Here is a 26,104-nt window from a genome sequence, read left to right on the forward strand (position 1 = left end):
GCTACAACAGTAATCCAGAGAAGAGATAAAGGGTTAGTAAAACTAAAACAGAAATAATAGTACAGACAGGACAGGTTTCAACAATACTGAAAGTTATTTTCTCAACTATTAGGTAAGCTAAGCATTAGGGATATAACGGTGAGCAAGCAAATAGTCCTTATGCTTAAGAAGTACATTGGCTAGTGAGAGATCCAAATAAAAGAGATGATTATAATAAAGTATGGTAAATGCAATAACCACTATAAATATTAAAACTATGTAAGATTTGATAAGTATGAGGGTTGGGAGGTAAACAAGTCAAGAGAAGGCTCCCCCTTCCAGAGAAGTGATGTCTAAGGTGAGATTTGAAAGATCAGAAGGAGGTGATCAGGCAAAGGAGATGGAAAGGTAGGAAGGATTTCAAGAAACATCTCAAAGATAGAAGAATACAGATAAGAGGAAGAAAAATCTCAGATTTCTAGCCTGAGTGATTAGATGAATGGTGACATCACTGAGAAAGGCAAATAAATGAGACAAGGATAGTGGTCAGGGGAAGACTGGGAAGTCATGTCTACTGGACATTCTCTAGAAGGCAAATGAAAAATATAGGTCTTAGGCTCAGGTAGGAGATCCAGGTATTTGAAAAGATTATGATATCCCAACTATATTTTAAGTTAATGGTCTTTTTATTGGACAAAAAGACAATGGACACAGAGGGGAGGGGGGTGGGGGAATGGGATAGGCCAGTGATGGGTAGTAAGGAGGGCACGTATTGCATGGTGCACCGGGTGTTATACACAATTAATGAATCACTGAGCCTTACATCGGAAACTGGGGATGTACTGTATGGTGACTAACATAATAAAAAATAATTATAAAAAAAAAAAAGACAATGGACAGAAAGTGCTGTTCAAGTTTCTTGAACAGCAATATTGATGGTTGTGCTGAAGTCCACGGCCGCAGCCTACTCTCTGCGGGCTCCACGTCATTGTTCAGAAGGTTTTAAAACACAGAGGCCAAAGATGCTCACTTCGTAAAAAGGCTTCTTTTTAAAAATTTGTGTGAGTGGTGACAGCCCGACACCCATTTCACTCTAGTGCAATGACGATAATGCTAAACTAATACATGCAGCATGCCTCCAGCATATGTGATGTCACCATGGGTAGGGCATATGCAAGCACCAGAAGGACTACATCTAAACAGTTTATCCTTCACCCATTTTTTCTGCATAGCATCCTGAGGTAAACCAATTTTAAATGTTTGTTTTGAATAAACCAGTTATGACAATTTATACTAACAAACTGAACTAGACGCCATTTGAATAGTTTTTAAATTTCTTTTTTCATTTTTCGTTTTTAATACAAATGCCTAAATGTGCTCAATTATCAAGCTGTATGCATGAAAAACTGACCAGCCCAGTAAATTAATCATTAGCAAATGGAACTACAAGGAGTCCACTAAGTGCTTCCTGATCATTGAGGTAGTACAAGTATTTATATTACAAAACTGAAGCGTAGCTTTACCTTTAAGGGACGGGGCCACCAGGCAATACGTGCAGATTTTGTGTGTATGGACAGAACACACTTTTGACATTCTGTTTTGCTATCCAGAAACAGCATAAGTAAATGAACTTTTTTTTTTTTTTTTTTGGCAAGAGATAAAAGATTCAGTCTGATTCTTCTGGGCGGCAAGGGGAGGGGTTGAAAGTAAGTCATTCTGCACTGTTATCTGTACAAATTCTTCACGGTTGACTTGTCCACCTCCATCAGTCTGCTTCTCTGATCATTTCATCCACTTCTCCCTCTGATAGTTTTTCTAAGTTTCTCATAACATGATATAGTTCTGCCACACTGATTAACCACTGCCATCCTTATCAAAGACCCGTCATAATGCCTCACCAATTTCTTCTTCACTGTCCGTATCTTTCATTTTTCTAGCCATCATAGTCAAAAATTCTGGGAAGTCAATGGTGCCATTACCATCAGCCTCCACCTTGTTGATCATATCCTGCAATTTGGCTTCAGTTGGGTTCCCAGTGACTTTATGACAGTTCCAAGTTCCTTTGTTGTGATGGTACCATCACCACCTTTGTGAAATAGGGAGAAAGCTTCCCTAAACTCATCAATTTGTTCTTCTGTCAGCTGATCAGCCATGGTGCAAATGAAGGGAGACAGAGGAGAGGGAGTGAGGGTGGCTGCACCAGCACAGGGGCTGGAACAGTGGATGGAGGTGCTGCTGCTGCTGCTGCGGCGGTTTGGTACATGCTCAGTGCTGTGTGGCTGTCACCCCTGGATGCCAGTAACGAGTGCCACCACGCCCGCGAGGCTCCCAGCACCACTGTCCTGTATTACACCTTTTGCTTTTCCTTTAAGTTAAAAATATCATGCTAATTTAACCTGATTGACATAATTAAATTCCTATATAGAAAATGCTGACAGAATTATATTAAAAATTTAAAGAAAAAAATGGCAGAAAGGCATCCTGCCTCAAGCTCTCAATGTTTAAATAATTTCAACTAGAAAACAACTTCTGACTAGTAACAAAGAACATTCTTTACCCAACTAACTCTTGAGGTTATATATAGCTTCTCTTATCTGTTTTGATTTTCAACGGTCAAAACAAAATATTATTCTAAGAAACATACTCTTGTCTTCATTATGCTTTTCTGTATTTTCAAAATGTTTGCAAGTATGCATTATAACAACCACCAAGAAAGCAAAAATAAATCTGTAAAGCACCATATTCATTACATACTCATTACAATTCCATATTATGTACTGTTTATTTGCAGGTTTGGTCTCTGGACTGAAAACAAGCAAGTAAGAAGGGGCTAATCTTGGGATGTCTGGGTGGCTCAGTCGGTTAAGCATCTGCCTTCAGCTCAGGTTATGATTCCGGGGTCCTTGGATAGAGTCTCACATCGGGCTCCTTGCTCAGCAGGGAGACTGCTTCTTCCTCTGCCTGCTGCTCCCCCTGCTTGTTCTCTCTCTCTCTCTCTCTCTTTGGCAAATAAGTAAATATAATCTTTAAAAAGGGGGGTGGCTAATCTTTTGTCAGAAAGCAATTTAGTAAAAGCCTTAAGAAAAATCTGCTTAAATTCGTTTTTCCTGTTTTATAGTTATACTTATCACATCCCGATATATTAATAAACAATTCAAAGGCTGAAGAGCAATACTATGGCACTGAAAAAACTGTTACTCACAAAAACAAAAACCAAGATTTGTAATGTAGTATCTTGAAGAGTTGGTGATATAGTGACCTAACACAACCATTTACAAAAGTGAATTTTAACAACCATAATTTTAGCATGGGTTGATGAGTCTCATTATGACATTACTGGAGTTGACAGATGCTGGAAGTTTGCCTACACTGTAGATCTCATCTAAAATAAAAGCCTAGGGAAAATATTTTCACAAATGCCAAATCATGTATAAGTGTTTTACACATTTATACAATGTGACTACAACCTAAAACCTAACAAAGTTTTGGAGCTCTATGATTTTCTTAATAAGACAGATAGTCACAAAATGTTAAGATATGTTTTTATGTTTTAGTTGTGATTCACTACAGAAGACTGTCACTAGTATAACTTAACATTATGGTTATTAGAAATTAGTGAAAGCTCAGTTTACCAAAATGTAACTAATATTAGAAATGTCTGCACTGGCAAGAACACTTTATGTATGATGCTCTACTTCCTATTAAAGCTCACTACAGACACATTTCATATGTTAATTACTGTTGAAGTCAAGCAAGTCCTAGAATATTGGGGCATATCTATGAGAGGCACAGAAGGCAAGTATTTTCAAATTTAGCTATTATTCAATGTATATTACACATAAGGCAAGCAAAAATGTTAATGGACCATAGAGAGACTATATGAAAAGTCTACACACCATTATAGACTCAATAATGAAATGTTTACTTCTTTTATTCTGAACCAAAGTAAAAAACTTTTAAATCTTAATGAGAGGCAGACATATAAGAGAAAGAATGCAGAAGTATAACTTAACATAACTCGATTTGGGGTGCCACCCAGTACTGTTGCTGACTTGATGTGTGACTGAGTTTTTTTCATGAGTAAGGAAAAAACTGGACTATATAATCCCCAAGGGTTTTGTTTCTGTTTTTGTTTTTTACTTTCTGTGATTCCAAGAGTAGGGGCTTTATGTAAATAGACAAAGGCCAATTTTTGAGCAGGAAACAAGAATATGACAGAACTTAGAAGGCAGATAACCTCAAAACTAAATTAAAAACAAACAAAAAAACTACACAAAGACATTGTGCCCAGACTTATGTTTATAGAATGTCAAGTCATATTGTTCAAAGAGATAGATGATACCAAGGCTAATCACTGAAATTACTGTGGGATTTGAAGCTATGCTGCCTTCAGTAGACATTTACCTCCCTGGAATTCATTCCTACTTCCAGTAGAATTTGCACGTCAGGATCCCCACTCTCTATGTGGTCCTGGTAACAAACTACCCTCCCACCATCCCCATGACAGAGTTCATGGCAAATCAATAAACTATACATCCCTGACCCCTGACTGTTTCAGGGACAGGCATGGCCCTAAGTGAGTACAATCACATGGAATCTTAAGGATTTTTCAGGAACTGCCAGAAAAGAGGTACTCCACTACATCTGAAATTACAAATACACGAGGCTAGGTGTGCTACAGCCCTTTTGACAATATAATGGGAAATTCCATCTGAGAACTGAACAACCCAGTGGAAGCAGAGACAAGAAAGAGAGCAAGAAAACAGATTATATCATTTGAGGCCCAGCATAAAGCTATTCCTTAAGCCATCTCTACCTATCTCTAAGAGGTCTTAATTTCACAAGTCAATAAATTCACTCTCACTTAAATTAACTTGGGTTGAATTTTCTTGCAACTGAAAAATCGTAACAACTAAGTTTCTCTATAGCAATTTTAATACAACCTCATGAATGAGGAAAGATCATTCCCTATTTCTTGCTATATAGCCCAGATAAATCATTCAACAACCCCCTTATGTCTCAATACCATCAATAAAATAAAGTATCAGCCATTATCTGCTTCAAAGTGTTATGAAGGTTAAAAACAGAAAAAGGTTTTAAATACAAAGTGATATTTAAATCCAATGCCTTGTAAATGGAAAAATGGTCTTATTTTTTAAAAAGTAATTTCAGGAGGTCATTTTTACAGTGTTACCATAAAGTTTCTAAGGAACAAGGGAATTAAGGAAATATCAATAGTGCCTGCTGTATTTAGATTCAAATCCAACTGTATTCAAGTCTGTTCTGCATAGTACCTATGTATAAGAGAGAAGATTCAACTCCAAATCAAGTCGTCCTGAGATCAGGAATCATTCGTTCAACTGCTGACAGGTTTGTATGACTGAGCAAAATAACCTCTCTAAGCACCTGAACTCCTTACCTGTAACTAAGAACAATAAAATCTAACTCAACTTGTAACGTTCTTGTGAGAGGCAAATGAGATAACAGTTATGAAAGTTCTCAGCACGGTATATGCATTTAACATTCCTTCCATAAAATGTATTAAATAATGTTTTTCTAATATGCTATTCAAATATCTAAAGCTGGAGGAAAACTATATTCCATTCATTCTAAGATACACATTTTTCACTGCCTATAGTCAGATAGTATTTATAGCTGATGCCACTGTTTATTTAGCAGTGATTTTTAGTTTAGTGGTACATAAGAAAATAGTGCATCCTGCAATTAAAGGGTTACCCTAGATTTGGTGAAATAGGGTACACTGGAAAAAAAAAAGAAATAGGGTTCACGGATTCCCAATTCAAGAACCATGGTATTTAAATAAAGTAACATTTACCAAGATATATACTAAAAACAGAAATGTGTGTGTGTATATTTACATAGTCAGCTGTAATTTTACTTTACATACCTCTGTAGGTCAACTATTTCATTGTTAAGGGTATCTAGCTCCTTAATAGCAGAGAAATCTGCAACAGGACTTGATCCTATGATGTTCTAAAAACAAAAAGTTCACAATTATAACACTATTATTATAAAACTATATATGGTGAAGCATTAAAAATGTTCAAAAGCACTACACAGATAGAGTATTACGTATTTTACAGTATTACTAATACTTTAAATTCATTTAAGAACATCCTATCTAGTGTAATTTTATACACACACGCACACAGAGTTATAAACTGAGACATTTTCCCTTAAATTCTCTAAAAGCTGTTGCCTATAATGGGTACCACCACTTCAGATCCCAAAGTCTTTGTCACTTGATCCTAGTGCCTGTTTAAAACCTTGAAGAAAAGCAGATACCAGATTTATAAACTAAGTCCTCCATTAAAGAATAAATTTCTTGGGGAGATGGATGGTGACTTATTTGTACTTGTGTCATCTGGCCCAAAGTAAATAAACACATTTTTGTGGAATCTCAGAATCATAATGGTAGTTGATTTTATTCAATTCAACATTTACTTTTGTAAACAATTTTAGTGCCTACCCTATTTAAAGCAGAACCAACTGCTCAGCATGTTCCATAGTAAATATTAATACCAGCCTATATGAAACTGTCTTCATATATGACATCCTTTACATATGGTTTTCTTGAAATATTAAGGGCGTCAAAATTGATCTCTGAATGGTACCTATAGTTAGAAAATCTAGCTGGGTTTATTCTGGGCTCTGCCATTTTACTAGCTGTATGATCTTCACTGTAAAATAGGGAAATAATCTTTGCCCTGCCCACTTTAAAAATTAAATGAGATAAATAATGTATGTAAATGTAATGTAAAGCTACTCTTAAACTTTATAACATTTTACAAATGTAGGGTATTACTATAATAACTTCCTCAACAGAATATGCTCTTAAGATGGATGACCTCCCAATGAGTTGCTTTCACCTTGGCTCACAATGGTCTGTGAACCATTTTTGATGCGTTATATATCTAGCTGAAGTCAGGGCAGGAAGATAACTGCTCCTTCAAACACCTGACTTACCCCCAATGTTACAACCAGACTGACAAATAACAGAATAACCACCGTTAGGAAATGTTAAAATTGAGGCCTAAACATGTAAAACTAAAATATATTGAGGACCTTATTAGCAGAACATAAAACTTAGAATTAATACTTATCCTGCTATGGACTTAATGTATGTCACCAACTTGGACAATGGAAGAAGAAACCTAAAAGTTCACAATATCCCATCTCTTCACATGTATATGATGATTTACAATTTACTAAGCACTTTCAACTCCAATAATCAATTTTCAAAACTAATGAAAACTGGTTGTAGGTATGGCAGATATTATTACTAATCCCATTTTAGAGCTAAGGAACCAGATTTAAATGACTTGCCTAAAGTTGAACCCAGCTAACAGGAGATACTAATTAGGAGACCTCTGATTAAATTCAAGTCTATTTCCCATTATGCCTCTTGGCACTTACATATCAAGATCATTGAGGTGAACGAAACCATCACCCTAAAAGCCAACTTGATAAACAGGTATGTAAATAAAATCTGGCAAATAATTCCCTTCATATTTCTTTAGGCAAACTGCATTATTAGTCCTCAGATGTTTTTGTCTATCAATACCAAAATTCATCTATTAGGATTCAATTAATGCTAATTTTATATTAACTACAAATTTTTATCAAATGTACCTCCTACGATTTTACTGTGTTTCACTCATACACAGACCCTTATCAGCCGCTTATCCAACTGAGCCCCCGAGGTGCCCTTCATACACAGACCCTTATCATCCTAAATTAAATTGGAAATTTTAAAGTGGATTTCTGAATGTGACGGGCATTCACTAGGATTTTAAGTCTGTCTAAACTTGACTTATGAGCTAAGCCTGGCCAGACAGTTTGACAGCTGAACAAAATGAAAAATTAGGACTTGGTCTCACTTTTATCACCAAGAGTAACTTATATCACCTAACCGCTACTGAGAAATTCGCTATGAAAGGTGCAAGTATACCAAGAAACTCATGAATTCCACACCTCTTCTGTCACTCTAACTCAAAAGAAGTGACTCACAGTTGACAGTCTTTCACTATTAAAAATACCGTCAAATAAGAGTGAAACAAATAAGTTTAACCTCAAACAAGTTAGATGATACCACAGATGACTCTAGAAGGAAGATTAGTGTATTGTAGTTGGTATAGCTTGTGTCACTCTTCAATTGCTAACACAGAAATTAAACTCCCATTCTAAAGTAATAAAATGGCATGGAACCAAGAAACAGGGAAAAAGTTCAGCTAACAGCATATAAGAAGGGCATATGAAGAAAAATGTAGCTTGTCCACTTCTTTCAAAATATTTTCTCTCACCCTGTTTTGTGCATTACACAAAAATTCTACTGGTGATTTTAAGTGGATCAAAGAGCCTAAGAAAGGCAAGCTAAAATGCACACGAAGACCAAGTGACAGACATGTGACAAAATCATGCTGTTTAGGTATTTTCTCTGCATCAACTTTGCCACTTAAAAAGCCTCTAATTTCAAAATTATAAGCCAAAAACTGTAATGCTAAAAAAGGCATAAAGTAAAGCTCTAACCTTGAGAGAGTAGAGTTAAGAAACTGACAGTACAAGAAAGGCGAAAAGCAGAGTGCTGCAGAATGGAAAAAATAGTCCAAACTAGAAAAAACACAGAAAGGAAAGCAATATTCAAAAAAAAAGATTAGTCAAAGCTGCAAAAAAAAAAAAATGCAGTTCTAAAAAAATTAGATTATTAAGAGAAAAGAGATTATCTGAAAGACAAAACAAGTGCAAATTTTTAATATTTAAGGTTAAAAATTTTGGTTAAGAGATAAGACAATAATGATAAAATCCCATTTTAATGTATAATATTGGTATCTGACATAAATAGCCAAAGGTGTCTATGCTCTGGTGAATGGACTTCAGACAAATCTATTAAAAACTCTGTACAGCAGATGCAACCTGGAGTGTCTACTAACGTCATTTGCTTCAGAAAGCTCTGTCATATCTGTAGTTTGCACTGGTGGGAGACTTAGTGGGTAAAAAATGAAGGCGACAAAGGGAAAAAACAGTCTGCAGTGGTGAAAAAAAAAAGGATGAAACAACTGAGGTACAGTTATAGCAGAGAGCACACATACAAATTTGTAACTTTTATCTTTCTGGGTGGCATGACTTTTAGCCTTTTCCACAACTTAGGGAACCCATATCCTATGTCTCAAGAAATCACAAAAATTTAACAAAATGCTCTCCCCTCCCCCAAAACTCACAAAAGAGATAATCAAATACTTATTTTATTAAAAAATAAGGATAAAAACTCTTATGGGGCGCCTGGGTGGCACAGCGGTTAAAGCGTCTGCCTTCGGCTCAGGGCGTGATCCCGGCGTTCCGGGTTCGAGCCCCACGTCAGGCTCCTCCTCTATGAGCCTGCTTCTTCCTCTCCCACTCCCCCTGCTTGTGTTCCCTCTCTCGCTGGCTGTCTCTATCTCTGTCGAATAAATAAATAAAAAATCTTTAAAAAAAAAAAAAAAAAAACTCTTATAAGTAATTTCTATACCTGGTGGCCGTAAATTTCCATTTAGTTGACTTATTAAAAAAAATCAATTTTGACTTTTATTAGGTTAAAATGGTATTTTTTTTAACCTATGTGACAAAGTTACTGCAAAACCAAAATATTCTACTGACATTTTAAAGACAGCTCTCCTTACACCACACATCTGACAACTTCTATTACACCTAACTCTGAAGAATCACCACAGCAATAATTACTTTATAGGTCATAAGATACTTAAAAATACAAGGTATGTATTTTAAAGGCAAACAGCCTCTAGACAATGTTAAGTCCTTTGAAGCTCTTTATTAAGGCCAAGATATTGTAAATATAATATGCTAGGAAGGATGTCTAGAGGAGGAGAGAAAAATCAAGGCACAGCATGGCTAGAACAATGTAGTTTTGAAAATTCCACTGCTGGCTAGAAACCGAAGGTTGCTAAAACCTGCTTCTAGCTGTTCAGATATGAAATTTGGCCATATGTTCAGGGAAAGGAGGTCATCTACATGGCAAAAACCACACAGATTTCTTCTCAACATGATGTTTTTCTTATTTATATATAAAATTGACACCAACAATCATAATCTAGATTTTGTTTTCAAATTTGTATTAAGAGTGAATCATCAAATGAAACAGAATAATTTAATTCCTAGAGATTTCATTTAAATTTTATACCTTATTCATAAAAATTCACAAATTCAAAAGGGGAGAAAAAAACCCACATTTTTCCAGTTTTTAGATTGGAAAATATGGTTGCCATATGTGTAATGAATGTTGGGGTAAATGAGCTGCAGCCCAACAATGTCATACACGGCATTTGAACATATTTATAGACACAAACTAAACCACAAACAGTATACTGCTCTGTTCCTAGCCAGATACATTTTCTCTACTGTTTCATTCAAATCAAGTCTGTCATCTAACACACTTGTTTCCTTCTGTTAATACATTCGGGTTTTCTGTTAAGTTGTCTTACCTTTTGTAAATTGCCCCTGTCTGATGGTGGAACCATCTCAGGAGAAAGAATGTGAGGAGGATCAATGCCCTTTATTAATTTTTGATTGATTAAGTGAAAAGCCAAGGCAAACTGATCTTTTGAAAGCTTCCCACAGTCCTTTGTGTCACATAATGTCCTGTACAAATAAACAAAACAAACAGAATATAAATGCTACAACTGCTATTTTATTTTTTATTTTTATTTTTTTAAAGATTTTATTTATTTATGTGACAGAGAGACAGCCAGCGAGAGAGGGAACACAGCAGGGGAGAGGGAGAGGAAGAAGCAGGCTCCCAGCCGAGGAGCCCAATGTGGGACTCGATCCCGGAATGCCGGGATCACGCCCTGAGCCGAAGGCAGACGCTTAACGACTGCGCTACCCAGGCGCCCTACAACTGCTATTTTAAAAATCCAGGGAAAAAGTAGTAAGACTAGGCAGCTTTTTAAAAATGATCAGTTGAATTAAAAAAGAAACTCATACTTCTGTGTGTGTGGCCTGCCCAAAACTTAAACTCAAATGTTAGAAAAAAGAGATCAGCTAAAATGGTTTTTAAAAAAGAGAGAGAAAGAGAATGTTCACCTTGGTGCTTTTATCTGGGTTTGCTTTGTGCTTTCTTACCAATTTCCAGAACGACTATAGAGTAGGAGTTGTGGTGGGCCAAAGAATCCCAACGTTCTCAACATTAAAAGATGTTAAAAATGAAACCTAAGTTTCAACAAATTTGGTTCATTAGTGGTGTTAGAATGATTCTAAAACAAGCAAAATTTCCACATTGGCTTGCTTCCTGCAACTCTTGGGAGTGGGCGGATATAAGGATCACCAAGTCAGAGCAGAAACAACAGCTGCAAGTGGAGATCACATGTGAAGAGAAAGCAGCAATGTGGAAAGCTTTACAAAATCACTTGAAGAGAAACAGCAAATGTTTTATCCTGTTTTCTTTTCTGTCCTTCCTTCCTCCCTCCCTCCCTCTCTCTTTCTTTAAAGCTCAGCTTTCTGAAGTCCTGACATGTTTCATTCATTGGCCTGATGAACAGACTGTGGATAAGATGTCAAAGAAACCCTGAATTCCAGCTTTTCTGCTTATTTCTTCTTGTGACCTTGAACACATTTTTTTAAACCTCTTCAAGCCTTAGTTTCTTCATCTATAAAGTGGAGCTAACACACATTCTGCAAGGTTACAGTGAGAATTAAAGGTAAAGCATATAAAGTCTGGGCATAATGCCAAGCCCATGACAACTGCCATTTATTGAGCACACTGTCTGGCCTAGGCCCTTGAAAGTGGCAGTTATTATTAGTTACACATTTAATCTTTCTCAGTCTTGAGTTCTTGTTCCTCTTAAGGCAGACCTACTGTCCTCACGTGTTCTTTTCTAAGTTTCTCTTTGCAGCTATGTGGTTCCACATCTGATGTTTGCTGCCCCTTGAAAACCTCAACATAACCTCTGGTATAGTCAGGTGGATTGGCAACAGGCACACTATAATTTTCATATGCATGGTCTCATTTAACGTGACATGCACTAGAGACACTCAAGTTTGTCTTTTTTAAGGACCAAGTGTGTACTCCCTATGTAAAGGTATAAAAGTATACATACGCCCTACAGAATTATATGAGCACACCTTGAAGATACTGTTTTGTATATGGTTTAAATTTCAGATTTTTGGGTTCTCCCTTAAAAATTTAAGTTTCATTAATTGATATAAACAAATGCTGCATTTTAACATTTTAATAGTCATTAACTGACACTGTCAATCTTATAAAACAGGTAATCCATTCTCAAGCTTTTACCATTATCCAGAAGAAATTCTCATATTTAAATTTTCTCTACAAAAAATTCCAAAACAAAACTGTCCAATTTACAAATGCCTAAAAATAAGAATGCACAAAACAAGAGTTATACAAAACCATATTTGTTTTCTAAATCAATTTAAATAAAATCTTACCAAATATGGGCTAGTAAGGTAGAAGGTAAGCCTGTCTTCAGGAAGATTTCACGGACTTCCAATCCAGACACAAAGCCATCCATATCTTTATCAGTTTTCAAGAAGATCTCATCATATTTAGCCTTTTCTGCAGGGGATACAACCCACTACAGGAAAGAAAAAAAAATAAAAATAAATAAGTAAATAAATATATATTTATGGTATTTCTGTCAGAATGAAACAGACTTTGAAATGTCATTCTTGCAATCCATGATAGTATCTGTCAAAATTCTGAGCAATTCCACCCCACTAACTGTAGCAATAGTGTACCATTCCATCACACTCTAATCGAAATGTTGTGGTGAAGAGAAAATTGCAGAAGAAAAATATAGGTCAGTTGGGACTATACTTATAGATGCCCATTTCACTTTTTTTCTTTTAAGTTATGAGTAAATTCAAGCATAGTTAACTCTTGACTTATGAATGACCACATTAATATGGGTAACTGGGAGGGTCTGTATAAATAAAATATTCAGACAATTCTCAATCCCCATTTTTTATAGTTTCATTCAGCATTCTTAAGCTATAGCTGAATTGGCTGATGTGCATATCCTGTCATTATTTTCCTTTTCTCAGCCTGACAAGCAGCAGGCTGGAGGAAAAAAAGGCTCTCGACAACACAAAATTGGATAATTTGATCCCAAAGAATCAAGAGTTAACTGGGGGTTAAATAAACAAAAACATCTATTAACTATGTCTGGGCAAGCATGCCAGATTAGCATGGAGCATCTTCTGTCTCCAACTCTAATTCCAGGTAGATCAAGGCAAAGCCAATAAAACATCCATATGACCTAAGTGAGGCCAAATGCAAGAGAAGGGTTATATGTCTTCTCCGGGACACTGCATTATGCAGGCTCAACCAGAGGGTGCTCTAAAACTTTGATCCCTTTGATTGCTCCTTTTGTCTTCATCAAGCAATCAACTGTTAAATGCCATGCACTTAAAAAAAAGTCCTATAACACTGATAGATCTATACCTGTCTTAACGGTGCTTTGGTAGGTAAAATGCCTACAGGTGGTAAGGAGTGGTAAGGTTCCTCGGCTGATGCTGACGAGGGGATCAACCGCACAGAGCCTGATATACTGACCGTTTTTCTCTTAGAAGGTGGCACCAAGGAGGGAGGCAAGGACATTGGCACAGGTTCTTTCTCCAATGCGCAGTATACCAAAAACATGGCCTTCAAGAGAGATGAACCAGGGTCATATATATTAAAATCATTTAACAACTTCCACCCACTGAACTGATTATTGTTCAACAACAAAGCAACTTCAAGCTGTCTCAAATTCTTTTTCTTAAGAAATTAGGCTGGGAAAGAAAGAAGGAGGAAAAGAGAGAGAGATGAAAGGAGAAAAGGATAAATCAAAGCTAAGCAACTTTTAGGAAGATATCCAGAGTAGCAAAAACTCAGACACACACTCTTCAACAAAAGGTCTTGCAATGTCAAAAGTAAACAATCTGGAAAAAAAGATATTTGCAAAGAAAGAGCTAATCACCCTAAAAAGAGTCCCTAGAAATTAACAGAAGAAAAAAACAAAATCCAATAGGAAAATGGGTAAAGAGTAAAAACAGACATTTTACCGAAAAGTAAATACTACAGATGGTCTACAACATTCAAAAATATGCTCACTTTCACAAAAAAACTTCAAACTAAAACTATATTAAAATACCATTTTCCACTTAGTGGCAAAAAATCCAAAGTTTCATAATGTACATTGTTACTAGACTAGGCTAACAGGCACTCTCAGACATTGCTAGTGGGAGCTCAAACTGGTACCAAGCCTATGGAGAACAAATTGGCAACAACAACTACCAAATTTATTTACTTCTCCTTTGGCTCAGCAATTCCCCATCTGGGAATCTATCCTCAGACTTACCTGCCTACACAAAAAAACACTGTGTGAAAAAGACTGTTAATCACAGAATTCTTTGTAGCAGCACTCAAGTGCTCAAAAACAAAAGACTGGTTAAAAAATATTATGATCCAGCTATACAATGAAATACTGTGAAACAAAACCAAGAACCAACAAACAAACAAAACCACTGAAACCATTCTCTATCTTAACTGTGGTACCTTCATAAATATATACAATTATCAAAACTCATCAAATTATATACTTAAATTGAATGCAATTCACCGTATGTAAAGTAGCTCTTCAATAAAGCTGACCTGGGGGTGGGGGGGAAGAATCGTAAAACTCTCTATATGAAGATATCCAAGTACAGTGTTAATGTGTATAACAGCGTGTATAGTGTGTCATCTTTTGCAGTAAGGAATAATAATTATTCATATGTACTTATAACTGCATTTTAAAAGTCTAGAATGAACAAGAAACTAAGAAAAGTGGTTGGTTATAGAGTGGGTATAAATGGAGCACTGAGAGCAAGGACGGAACTGAGGGTTTTTTTGCACTGAATACCTTCTTATATTGTACTGATTTCTGAACCATGAGAATGTATTACCTATTAAAAATTATTTTTAATTATTAAATACATAAAGCATTTGCATGAAGTGGAACAACCTACATATAGAATGTTCCAGGATATTCCCTTCATTTTAAGGAATTCAAGACACCTTCAAGACTTTCAAAAGATAGTTTCCATGACAATTTTCAAGCATATGAAATTGCTCAAAGCAACCTGGAACCTCCAAAAAGATTACAACAGCAACTGGGAGGAAGCTTAAGTACTTCTTATTTTTCTTCCCCTGAAAATAACACTTTTCCCCCAAAAAAGTTTGCTTACAATTCTAAGTTTTTTTTTATGGGGCTTTCAAATCAGTAGTTACTGAGCACCTAATACAACACTGATCCCTAATTTCTGTGATTACAAATATTACTTTACGTATGAAGAAACTGAAGCTCAGAGATGATAAGTAACTTGCCTGGTATCTTTTAAAGAAGTGATAGTATAGGGTTCAAACAAAGATCTGGCTACAAAGCTCTTGTTTTTCTCAGATTTGATCAGCTTCATTAGGAACACACATGTAATTTTACAATACCATGTTCTCCTCTACAAGGGATAAAACTAACCTTTCACCCAGTGGGACCCAAATTGCAGCAGGTATCTGAATTACCTGGACAACTTTATAAAGCACAGATTTCTGGGCTCTACTCCCAGAATTCTAGAATCATTAAGTCTGGGTTGGGACTGATATTTTAAATTTCTAAGAAGTCTCCAAGGATGCTGATGCTCTTTGTTCTGGGACCATATTTAACCGTTTGGCCCAAACCAAGAATTCTCCTCTTCCCATTCACTTGTCAACTTGAAGAGTTCAATTTAGTTTTAGAAACACACAAACTTTATTATCTTCAAAAGCTTGAAACTCCAGAGTGAAAACAATCTGGCTAGCACATACTTTCAACCAAATTCATGATATAGGCAATATTATTAAATTGGCACTAAGCTAAAAAAAGTGACTAACATGCACATTAAAGGTCAGCATTCCTCTTGCTGCAGATGGGAGTCATTTCCTGGAAAAGGAGACACTAAAAGCAAAAGAGCTATGTCAGCTATCTGCTGCCAATAGACAACACATTTTTTGGAAGTTAAAGAAAAAAGTATCATTAATTTCATGTTGCGTTGAAAACAGTTTCCCTGACAAAACTGAAGCCAAAAAATTTTCTACCAAGTAAAACAGAAAAAAGTCAACAGTACACTGCTGGGTTGTGATTTTCTCTTTATTATATTGTACATTATCCTAATCAAAGCCTGCCATTAAAACAAATATAGCAACTAAATCAAATTATGCACCATATTCACGGAAAGAAAGAAAGAAAGAAAGAAAGAAAGAAAGAAAGAAAGAAAGAAAGAAAGAAAGAAAGAAAAAGAAGAAAAGAAAAAAAAGAAGAAAATCTGGCAAAATCAAGCCTAAGCTTTATCAGTGATAGCAGGGAAAGAGGGGATTTAGTTTTACTATTGCAGTCAACTACCAGTAGCTTCTCACTTTGTTTTCTTTTTATTCTCTGTGCTTTTAGGGAGAATTTCTCAAATTTTAGTGGCCATCAGAAAATCTGAAAGGGCTTCTTTGACCCTACCCCGGAGATTCTGACTTAGTTGGGCTGGGCTAAGGCCTGAGAATCTGCATTTCTAGTAAGCTCTCTGGTAATGCTGATGCTGCTGATGGGAGACCATACTTTGAGAACCAGTATTTTAAGAGTTTCCTTAAGAGTTTTATTTACTCATTCATCTACTCGATCACTTGAACTGCCAGTTTTATTTCTTAAAATAGCATTCTGAGATGAAAATAATGGGCATTTCTTATGTATTCCAAGTAATACAAGTTTTCTTCATCAATTTAATTCAACAAAATATTTACTGAGAAATCTCTAGCCACCAGGCACTGTGCTAGGCACTAGAAATAGAAAACTAAAAAGATCTGTTATGTTTACCACCTGATAGAACCAGCAAACATGTAACAAGTTAATTTCAGTACAATGTGAACATGTTAACACAAATACAGTTAATAAATCTCAAAGTGCCAAAAACTCTTCACACGAGGACCCAACAAATGCTACTGACAAAAATTTAGACCACTTAGGTGACGGAAAAATTTAAGGCCTAGTAAGAATGTAAAAACCAGTACAAAGATATGAAGACAGAATACAAAGTAAAAAAGGCATGAGTCTGCCTCTCCAGAGAACAGAACAGGAAAAGTGGAAAATAGTAACTTTATAGTGAAGAAATCTGGCAAACACTATCTTTACCAAGTGATGAAGATTAACTTCAGTAATGGCATGTGGACATTATGTATCCCCTGATAAATGTGATTAAAAAGGCATTTCACACCTGTGGTATTCTTTCCAAAAACCCATACTCCCAGTCTATCCATGAGAAAAACATCAGACAAACCTAGATTGGCAGACATTCTACAGGATACCTAGCTAGTGCTCCTGGATAATGCCAGTCATAGAAGCAAGACAGAAAAACTACCATATACTGAAGGAGACAAGAGGGGAATGCAAATCAAAACCACAATGAGATATCACCTTACACATGTCAGACTAGCCAGAATCAGAAAGACGAGAAATAACAAGGTTTGGCAAGGATGTGGAGAAAAAGGAATCCTTGTGCACTGCTGGTGGGAATGTAAATTGGTGCAGCTACTGTGGAAAACAGTATGGAGGTTCCTCAAAAAATTAAAAACAGAAATACCATATAATCCAGTAATTCCACTACTGGGTATTTACCCAAAGAAAACAAAAATTCTAATTCAAAAAGATGTATGCACCCCCATGTTTATTGCAGCTTTACTTGCAGTAGCAAAGAGATGGAAGCACCCCAAGTGCCCACCGACAGAAGAATGGATAAAGAGATGTGGTGTACACACACACACACACACACACACACACGGGAATATTACTCAGCCATAAAAAAAGAATAAGATCTTGCCATTTGCAACAATATGGATGGCCCCAGAGAATACGATGCTAAGTGAAATAAGTCAGACAGAGAAAGACAAATACCATGACTTCACTCACATGTGGAATCTAAGAAATAAATGAAAAAACAAAGAAACAAAAAGACAAACAAGAAAACAGACTCTTAAATACAGAGAACAAATTGGAAGTTGCCACGAAAGAGGGGGGGCAACGGGTGAAATAGATAAAAGAGATTAAAAAGAACAAACTTCCAGTTATAAAATAAATAAGCCACAGAGATGAAAAACATAGCATAGGGAATATAATCAAGATTGTAATAATGTTGTCTAGGAACAGATAGTAACTATACTTATTATAGTGATTGTGGTTACTGAGCAATGCATAGAATTGTTGAATCATTATGTTGTACACCTGAAACTAATACAACATTGTATGTTAATCATATTATTTCAATTAAAAAAAAAGTTACAGATTCTGAAAAGTAAAAAAAAAAAAAAAAAAAAAAAAGTATGGACTATGTTGCCCCATTCATGAAATAAAAAGATGGAAAAAGATTTATCAGGCAAAATCTACCAAAATAATGCTAGTGAGACTATTGATAATTGACAAAACCACAAGGAAAATCCTAGAACCAAAAGAAGTAAATTGAGTAAAATCTAGAATTTTAGTTAACAATAAATGTTCTAAAATCTTCTGGGGTTAGGAGGTGAAGAAGAAAGAAGTAAAAATAATCTAAAGGACTTGCTTTACTGGAGTGAAGGTTAACTTACTTTGAGCTATTGGATAAAGAAGTATGATTAAGTACTGGGATAGCTGTTATTAACCAATAATGGAATAGACATTATAACAGAATTTCCACTTAAATAAGAAGGGAAAATTCAATGAATCACTACTTGATAACCAGCAATAATAGGAACAGGAAAAGAAGAGAAAATAATAATGTTAAATAAATAAGGTAGGGGTAATAAAATCAATCTCTGCATCATTATCTTAAAAGACAAAAACTGTCAAATTAGGTAAAAAACTGAAGCACAGAAACATGCTGTTTTCAAGAGTTACATTTTAAATATAAGAAATATCAGGTAATCCAGATAAAAAGAGAACAGAGGCAGCGGAAATATCACATGAGGGGTGCCTGGGTGGCTCAGTCGGTTAAGCATCTGATGTTTGGCCTAGGTCATGATCTCAGGGTCCTGGGATTGAGCCCCCAGTCAGGCTCCATGCTCAGCAGGGAGTCTGCGTGAGATTCTCTTTCTCCCTTCCCTCCCTCTCCGCCCCTCCCCTCACTCATGCACACTTTCTCTCTCTCAAATAAATAAATTTTTAAAAAATATATCACATGAGCTGTCCCAAATTACGACACTAAGCATGATCAAGTTGGAAAGAATTTCTGAGGAATGCACATAGAAAGAAATCAAATGTGCAAAATGGGTAAAATTAGTAAACCTAGGAGAAGGATACATATGGATGTTCACTTTTTGTTTTAAGTAGTAACTTCCTATAAATGTGTCACTCATTCTTAAATTATTCTTTCAATAAAGGTTTACTTTTACTTTTAAAAACAGTAGGTTACCTAGTAAAAGGCTTCAGGGCATATAAGATAAACTGTGTTTAATCACTTACCTGATTAAAACCCTTCAGAGTATAGGAATAGATGGTACATTTCTCAAGATCATAAAAGCTATCTATGAAAAACCTACAGCAAATATTATTCTCAACGGGGAAAAGCTGGAAGCCTTTCCCTTAAGATCAGGAACACGACAAGGATGCCCACTCTCGCCACCATTAGTCAACACAGTACTAGAAGTCCTTGCAACAGCAATCAGGCAAAAAAAGGTATAAAAGGTATCCTAATCGGCAAAGAAGAAGTCAAACTGTCTCTCTTCGCAGATGACATGATACTCTATATGGAAAACCCAAAAGAAGCCACTCCCAAACTATTAGAAGTTATAGAGCAATTCAGTAATGTGGCAGGATACAAAATCAATGCTCAGAAATCAGTTGCATTTCTATACACGAATAATGAGACTAAAGAAAGAGAAATTAGGGAATCCATCCCATTTACAATAGCACCAAAAACCATGTTACCCTGGAATTAACTTAACCAGAGACGTAAAGGATCTATATTCTAGAAACTATAAATCACTCTTGAAAGACATTGAGGAAGACATAAAAAGATGGAAAAATATTCCATGCTCAAGGATCGGAAGAATTAACATAGTTAAAATGTCCATGCTACCCAGAGCAATCTACACTTTCAATGCTATCCCGATCAAAATACCGATAACATTTTTCAAGGAACTGGAACAAATAGTCCTTCAATTTGTATGGAACCAGAAAAGGCCCCGAATCTCCAAGGAACTGTTGAAAAGGAAAAACAAAGCTGGGGGCATCACAATGCCGGATTTTGAGCTATACTACAAAGCTGTGATCACAAAGACAGCATGGTACTGGCACAAAAACAGACACAAAGACCAATGGAACAGAATAGAGAACCCAGAAATGGACCCTCGGCTCTTTGGGCAACTAATCTTTGATAAAGCAGGAAAAAACATCCGGTGGAAAAAAGACAGTCTCTTCAATAAATGGTGCTGGGAAAATTGGGACAGCTACATGCAAAAGAATGAAACTTGACCACTCTCTCACACCATACACAAAGATAAACTCCAAATGGACGTAAGACCTCGATGTGAGACAGGAATCCAACAAAATCCTAGAGGAGAACGTAGGCAGCAACCTCTACGACATCGGCCAAAGCAACCTTTTTCATGACACATCTCCAAAGGCAAGAGAAGCAAAAGATAAAATGAACTTGTGGGACTTCATCAAGATAAAAAGCTTCTGCACAGCCAAGGAAACAATCAAAAAAACTAAGAGGCAGCCCACAGAATGGGAGAATATATTTGCAGATGATGCTACAGATAAAAGACTGGTATCCAAGATCTACAAAGAACTTCTCAAACTCAATATGAGAGAAACAAATAAATCATAAAATGGGCAGAAGATATGAACAGACACTTTTCCAATGATGACATAGAAATGGCCAACAGACACATGAAAAAATGTTCAAAATCATTAGCCATCAGTGAAATTCAAATCAAAACCACACTAAGATACCACCTTACTCCAGTGAGAATGGCAAAAATTAACAAGGCAGGAAACAGCAATTGCTGGAGAGGATGTGGAGAAAGGGGATCCCTCCTACATTGTTGGTGCAGCCACTCTGGAAAACAGTGTGGAGGTCCCTTAAAAAGTTAAAAATTGAGCTACCCTATGACCCAGCCATTGCAATACTGGGTATTTACCCCAAAGATACAGACGTAGTGAAGAGAGGGGCCATATGCACCCCAATGTTCATAGCAGCATTGTCCACAATAGCTAAATCGTGGAAGGAACCAAGATGCCCTTCAACAGATGACTGGATTAAGAAGCTGTGGTCCATATATACAATGGAATATTAGCTATCAAAAAGAATGAATTCTCAACATTTGCTGCAACATGGACGGCACTGGAGGAGATAATGCTAAGTGAAATAAGTCAAGCAGAGAAAGACAATTATCATAGGATTTCTCTCATCTATGGAACATAAGAACTAGGAAGATTGGTAGGGGAAGAAAGGGATAAAGAAAGGGGGGGTAATGAGAAGGCGGAATGAAGCATGAGAGACTATGGACTCTGGGAAACAAACTGAGGGCTTCAGAGGGGAGGGGGGTGGGGGAGTGGGATGGATTGGTGATGGGTGGTAGGGAGGGCACGTGTTGCATGGTGTACTGCGTGTTATGCGCAGCTGATGAATCGTCGAACTTTGCATCGGAAGCCAGGGATGTACTGTATGGTGACTAACATAATATAATAAAAAATCATTAATAAAAAAAAAAAAAAAGAAATTTTTTAAATACAGATTTTAAAGACCACATTCTCTAGGTGTAATCTAATCAAGCTAAAAGTATATACAAATGTAACTAAAAACCAAACAAACTTAACTACTTTGAAATTAGGAAACATATTCCTAAACAGATGATTAAAAAACCCTAAAAATTATCTAAAAAGTAGCAAAAAAGGAGAATACTTTATATCAATATCTATGGAATTCAGCTAAACCTGTACTCAAGAAAAAATATTTACTTTTAATTTTTTCAATATTAAAGATGATAAAAAATAAAGGGACTTAGTACTCATTTTCAAAAGTTTTTTTTTAAAAAAGGCAAATGAAACTAGGAAGAAGGAATGAAGATAAAAGCTGAAAAGAATGAAAAAGTCAAAACATAATAGAAAGGATAACTACCTCCAAAAGACGGCTCTTTTAAAAGATTTATAAACTAGATAAAATTCAATTAAACAAAAGATGAGAGGGAGCAAAATACATAAGATCTGGAATGAGAAAGTAGCACAACCACAACCCCAGAAGAGATTAAAAGAATAATGCAAATCTGTCATGAGTTTGAAAAGTCAAAGAAATAGATAATTTCTTAGCAAAATAAAGACAGAAAATCTGAACAGACTAATTTCCAAGTAAGAGATTAAAAGGGGGATTAGAGATTTACTATTTGTGAGCTCACAGCAGAGTTGTATCTAACCTTTAGGGAAGAGATGAATACAACTCTATTTGGAATTAACTTCCAATTTCCAAAGATGACCTGTCTTCAGATAAGATGTCAAAACTTTCTCTGACTCTACAAATGAAGTGAAACTACAGTGCTATCCATGTTTTCCTTTAAAAAAAAACAAATGTGAAAATCTGGGGGTATATCTGAAGTAAAATTATTCCATAGCACAAGGAGGTACTGACATGAGATGCCTGGTTAAGATGGGATCCTGGTTACAAAGGATCAATACCACTCAGCATCTTTACAGTACATTATCCAAAGCAGATAATCCTATATACCTTAAAGTCAAATAAAATGAAGATGGTAAGAACATACATTTTCTATTATCCATTTGTTTAAAAATACTTATTGACTACCTGTACATTCTAGATAAAAATACTCGTACCAACAATCTTAAGGAAATACAGTTTTCCTCCGAGGATAAAATAAACAGGGAAATTCTCGCTTGAGAAAACCATTAAGATGTTTAAGAATTTAACAGCATTAGGTTACTTACAACTGCAAACTCATCTCTGTCAAGCATTCCATCATGATCAATATCACTCAACTCCCAAACCTTAAAAAGAAAAGAATTGACAAAGATTAATGCTCTTTCATTTCATGTGCTACCTATGAACACCAAATACATAAATGGGGGGAAAGTTTCATCTAAACCATAAAATATTATTTTATTACAGAATTTCACCCAAGGTCACACACCCAAGCAATGGTGCAGACAGGATTTCACCCTATGTATTCTGACCAAGCAAGAGATTAAAGAAATGGCTGGAGTAGATGAGGTAGAGAGAGTAGATGAGGTTTGAAATACAAAGTGGCATAGAGAGAAATCAGTATGGAAACAGCCCAGGAGTAGGGAAAGCCCAGCTGAAGCTGGTGATCATGAAATTATGATGATACCAATCTTATTAGACTCTCAGTTCTACTCTCAGTAGTAGACTCTCTGCAACCACAGAGAAGGCACATAATTAGCTTAACACAAACCTGGATTTTCATCAGGTCAGGAGAAAAGTTAAAAACATGGCAAAGGGAGCTACAGATACCAACATGAAACTGTGGACCGAGATGGGTGAGGAAAAAAATAAATTTGAAAAATGGATAAAGTGAAGGACTCTGAAACTTAAAGGTCTTGTGAAGTCAAAGAGTTAGTCTTCCAAGTACTTATGAAAAAGAGATCGAGAGAGATGGGAAGTTCTATTTAGACAGTAGAACTAATGATTTCAGAGATGAAACTATTCCTTATGGCAAGGCCCCATGATACAGCTACGAAGTAGGTAGCAGATTCAAAATACTGATGGTCTCCAGAAACTAAATCAAGGAACTGGGAAGTAAGAGCATACAGGACAAAGAAAAAAGGACCTACTCAAAGGGCTTACATATGTAACTAATTTCAAGCACTCATATTTTAGAGGGAATATCAAATAAAATTAACTGGCAATAATTTTATATATTAAATCAGAACACGAAAAATTCTGTAAGAGTATAATTTCAAAGTAAGATTTAAGTATTTTTAACAATGAGCTATAAATGTTCCTGGTAGATATAAAAGTAAGATACATAAAAATTACATTTAGAATTTAATAATATCTTACTCTTCCAAGGATATCCACAGGTAACTTAGAGTTGAGCAACACTGGTTTCACTTTATCACCAGAGAGAAATCCATTCACTGGGCTTAAACTATCAAAGATTGCATCATATTTGGCCTTATCTTCAGACTATAATATAAAAAAGATCACAAGTTAAATAGTGATGATAAGCATTTAACTGCAGTTATAAAAATCAAATCCTCAAAGAACAGGCAACATATTCTTAAAAATTATTAAAAAAACCTTTTGCTTTCATCAAAAAATATTATTATAAAAACAACTTAAAAGTTACTCAAGAGTCCAGTAACCCTTCCATCCTTTTTGTAACTGAACATTATGTTTGCTTTTCTACTGTTAGGTTAATCAAAAGATTTTGGTGATAGGAAGGGTTTTGAGAGGGGCATCTAGTCAAACCCTCTCACTTAAATCCGTAGCAAGGAAATAACTTTCGTGAGAACACACAAGCTAATTAGTGACATTCTATCACTTTCTCAACATGGTATTAGTCACATTTCAAACTCAGATTTTAAAAAGAAAATAACCACCATAGGAATAAATATCAAGTTTCCCCCATTTTTCCCAAAGCAAGACACCCTTTTCTTATCGGTAACAGGACATTCCCTAAAATCCTGGGAAGTTATCTGTATAAGATAAAAAAACTATTGTTCGTGGAGCACCTGGGTGGCTCCATTGGTTAAGAGTCAAAGACTCTTGATTTTGGCTCAGATCATGATCTCAAGGTTTTGAGATTGAGCCCCATGTCGAAGCCCAAGTTGGGCTCCACACTCAGTGGGGGAGTCTGCTTGAGATTCTCTCCCTCTGCCCCTCCCCCACTTGGATGTGTGCTCTCGCTCTCTAAAATAAATAAATCTTAAAAAAAAAAATCTTTCGTGATTTGCCCAGTTAAAGCCAGATTCCTATACTTCTTAGAATTAGTTAAGAACACACAAGCATACATAGACATACAAACCAAATGACTTTCTGACAAAACTGTACATATTTATTAAAGGTCATTTGATCTGTTATATTCTAGTATTATTTAAAAATTACAATTTAAAAAACCTGATAAGATAGTATAACTAGTATAATGTCTCCAAATAGATACAATGCAAAACATCTACTTCAGAAAAAAATTTCATACGAAATTGTTTTAGAGCCATAAAGAGAATTATCTAGTTAACCAGAATTTTCAACAGGAAATAACACCAGTGGGGTAAACTACCTATTCATAAAATAGGATTATGACATCACCATTTTTAGTTTATACTATAACAGAAATGAGATTAAGCTGTACTAATTGTCACAAAATGATTGACAGAACAGTTAAGATCTCTCAAAAGATTTCTAGTACCAGTATTTCCCCTACAGTAAAAATGAAAGTCTCATGCAGATTACAACAGATTTTGGAAATAGGGGAAGAGAATTATGTGGGTAGGAAGCAAAGCAGTGGTAAGGAAAAAGTAGTTATGAAGTTTACTTACTTTTACAGCCCACGGCAGCTCAGTCACAGGAGTTCCACTGATTAGCAAAGGACTACTGGTATCATGCTAAAAAGGAAAATAAAGCATATGAGGAGTTGAAAATCTCACATCAATAAACAAAGAAAAAGTGGTCTTTGGATTTAAATATATTCATATAAAATTTGGAACTCAAAGCACACAGGACACTATTCTATGTTGACTCTATTTCACTTCATCTAAATACAAATGAAACAAAAATGGAGTTATCAGAGCTGCATAAATGGTATTCGAGCACTAACTGAAACATTTAAGTGTTACAGAAAAAATCTTATTACAACTGATATCATGATAAAGATATCTCAGTGTAACAAAAATATTTGTGGCCCTGTTAACTGATGAATTTTTCCCAACACTATTTAAGGAAAGCAAACTGGGACAAGAACCCAACTTAAGATTTCTTAAGTTACAAGTACATGAACCTATTAACAGCATACCCAAGTTGTTATATTTATCTGCTTGTAGAGACAGATGGATATATTTGAAACATTTTTATAATAATATAGTTAGGCAACAAATCCCTAAATTAACCCTCTGAT

The 26,104-nt window shown here is 35.6% G+C and overlaps 1 protein-coding gene and 1 pseudogene across 5 annotated transcripts in view; both read right to left on the minus strand.

Annotated features, from left to right (window-relative positions):
* EPS15 (epidermal growth factor receptor pathway substrate 15) overlaps positions 1-26,104 on the minus strand; it is a 133,270-nt gene that overhangs the window by 64,721 nt on the left and 42,445 nt on the right. For 4 of the 5 annotated variants that reach the window (XM_087865868.1, XM_045799567.2, XM_087865869.1 and 1 more), the window contains 7 exons: positions 25,530-25,595; positions 24,052-24,177; positions 22,959-23,018; positions 13,454-13,654; positions 12,439-12,584; positions 10,476-10,632; positions 5,888-5,973 (listed from right to left, as the gene is read on the minus strand). In XM_087865868.1, the coding sequence (XP_087721994.1) occupies positions 5,888-5,973; positions 10,476-10,632; positions 12,439-12,584; positions 13,454-13,654; positions 22,959-23,018; positions 24,052-24,177; positions 25,530-25,595 (842 nt within the window). The remainder of the gene's footprint in view (positions 1-5,887; positions 5,974-10,475; positions 10,633-12,438; positions 12,585-13,453; positions 13,655-22,958; positions 23,019-24,051; positions 24,178-25,529; positions 25,596-26,104) is intronic. The other variant, XM_087865870.1, reaches the window with a different exon arrangement.
* LOC123793707 (neo-calmodulin pseudogene) lies at positions 693-5,879 on the minus strand (annotated as a pseudogene).

This window comes from Ursus americanus, chromosome 12 (genome assembly GCF_024610735.1).
Source record: "Ursus americanus isolate L20-20 chromosome 12, mUrsAme1.1.p, whole genome shotgun sequence".
Taxonomy (NCBI): Eukaryota; Metazoa; Chordata; class Mammalia; order Carnivora; family Ursidae; genus Ursus; species Ursus americanus.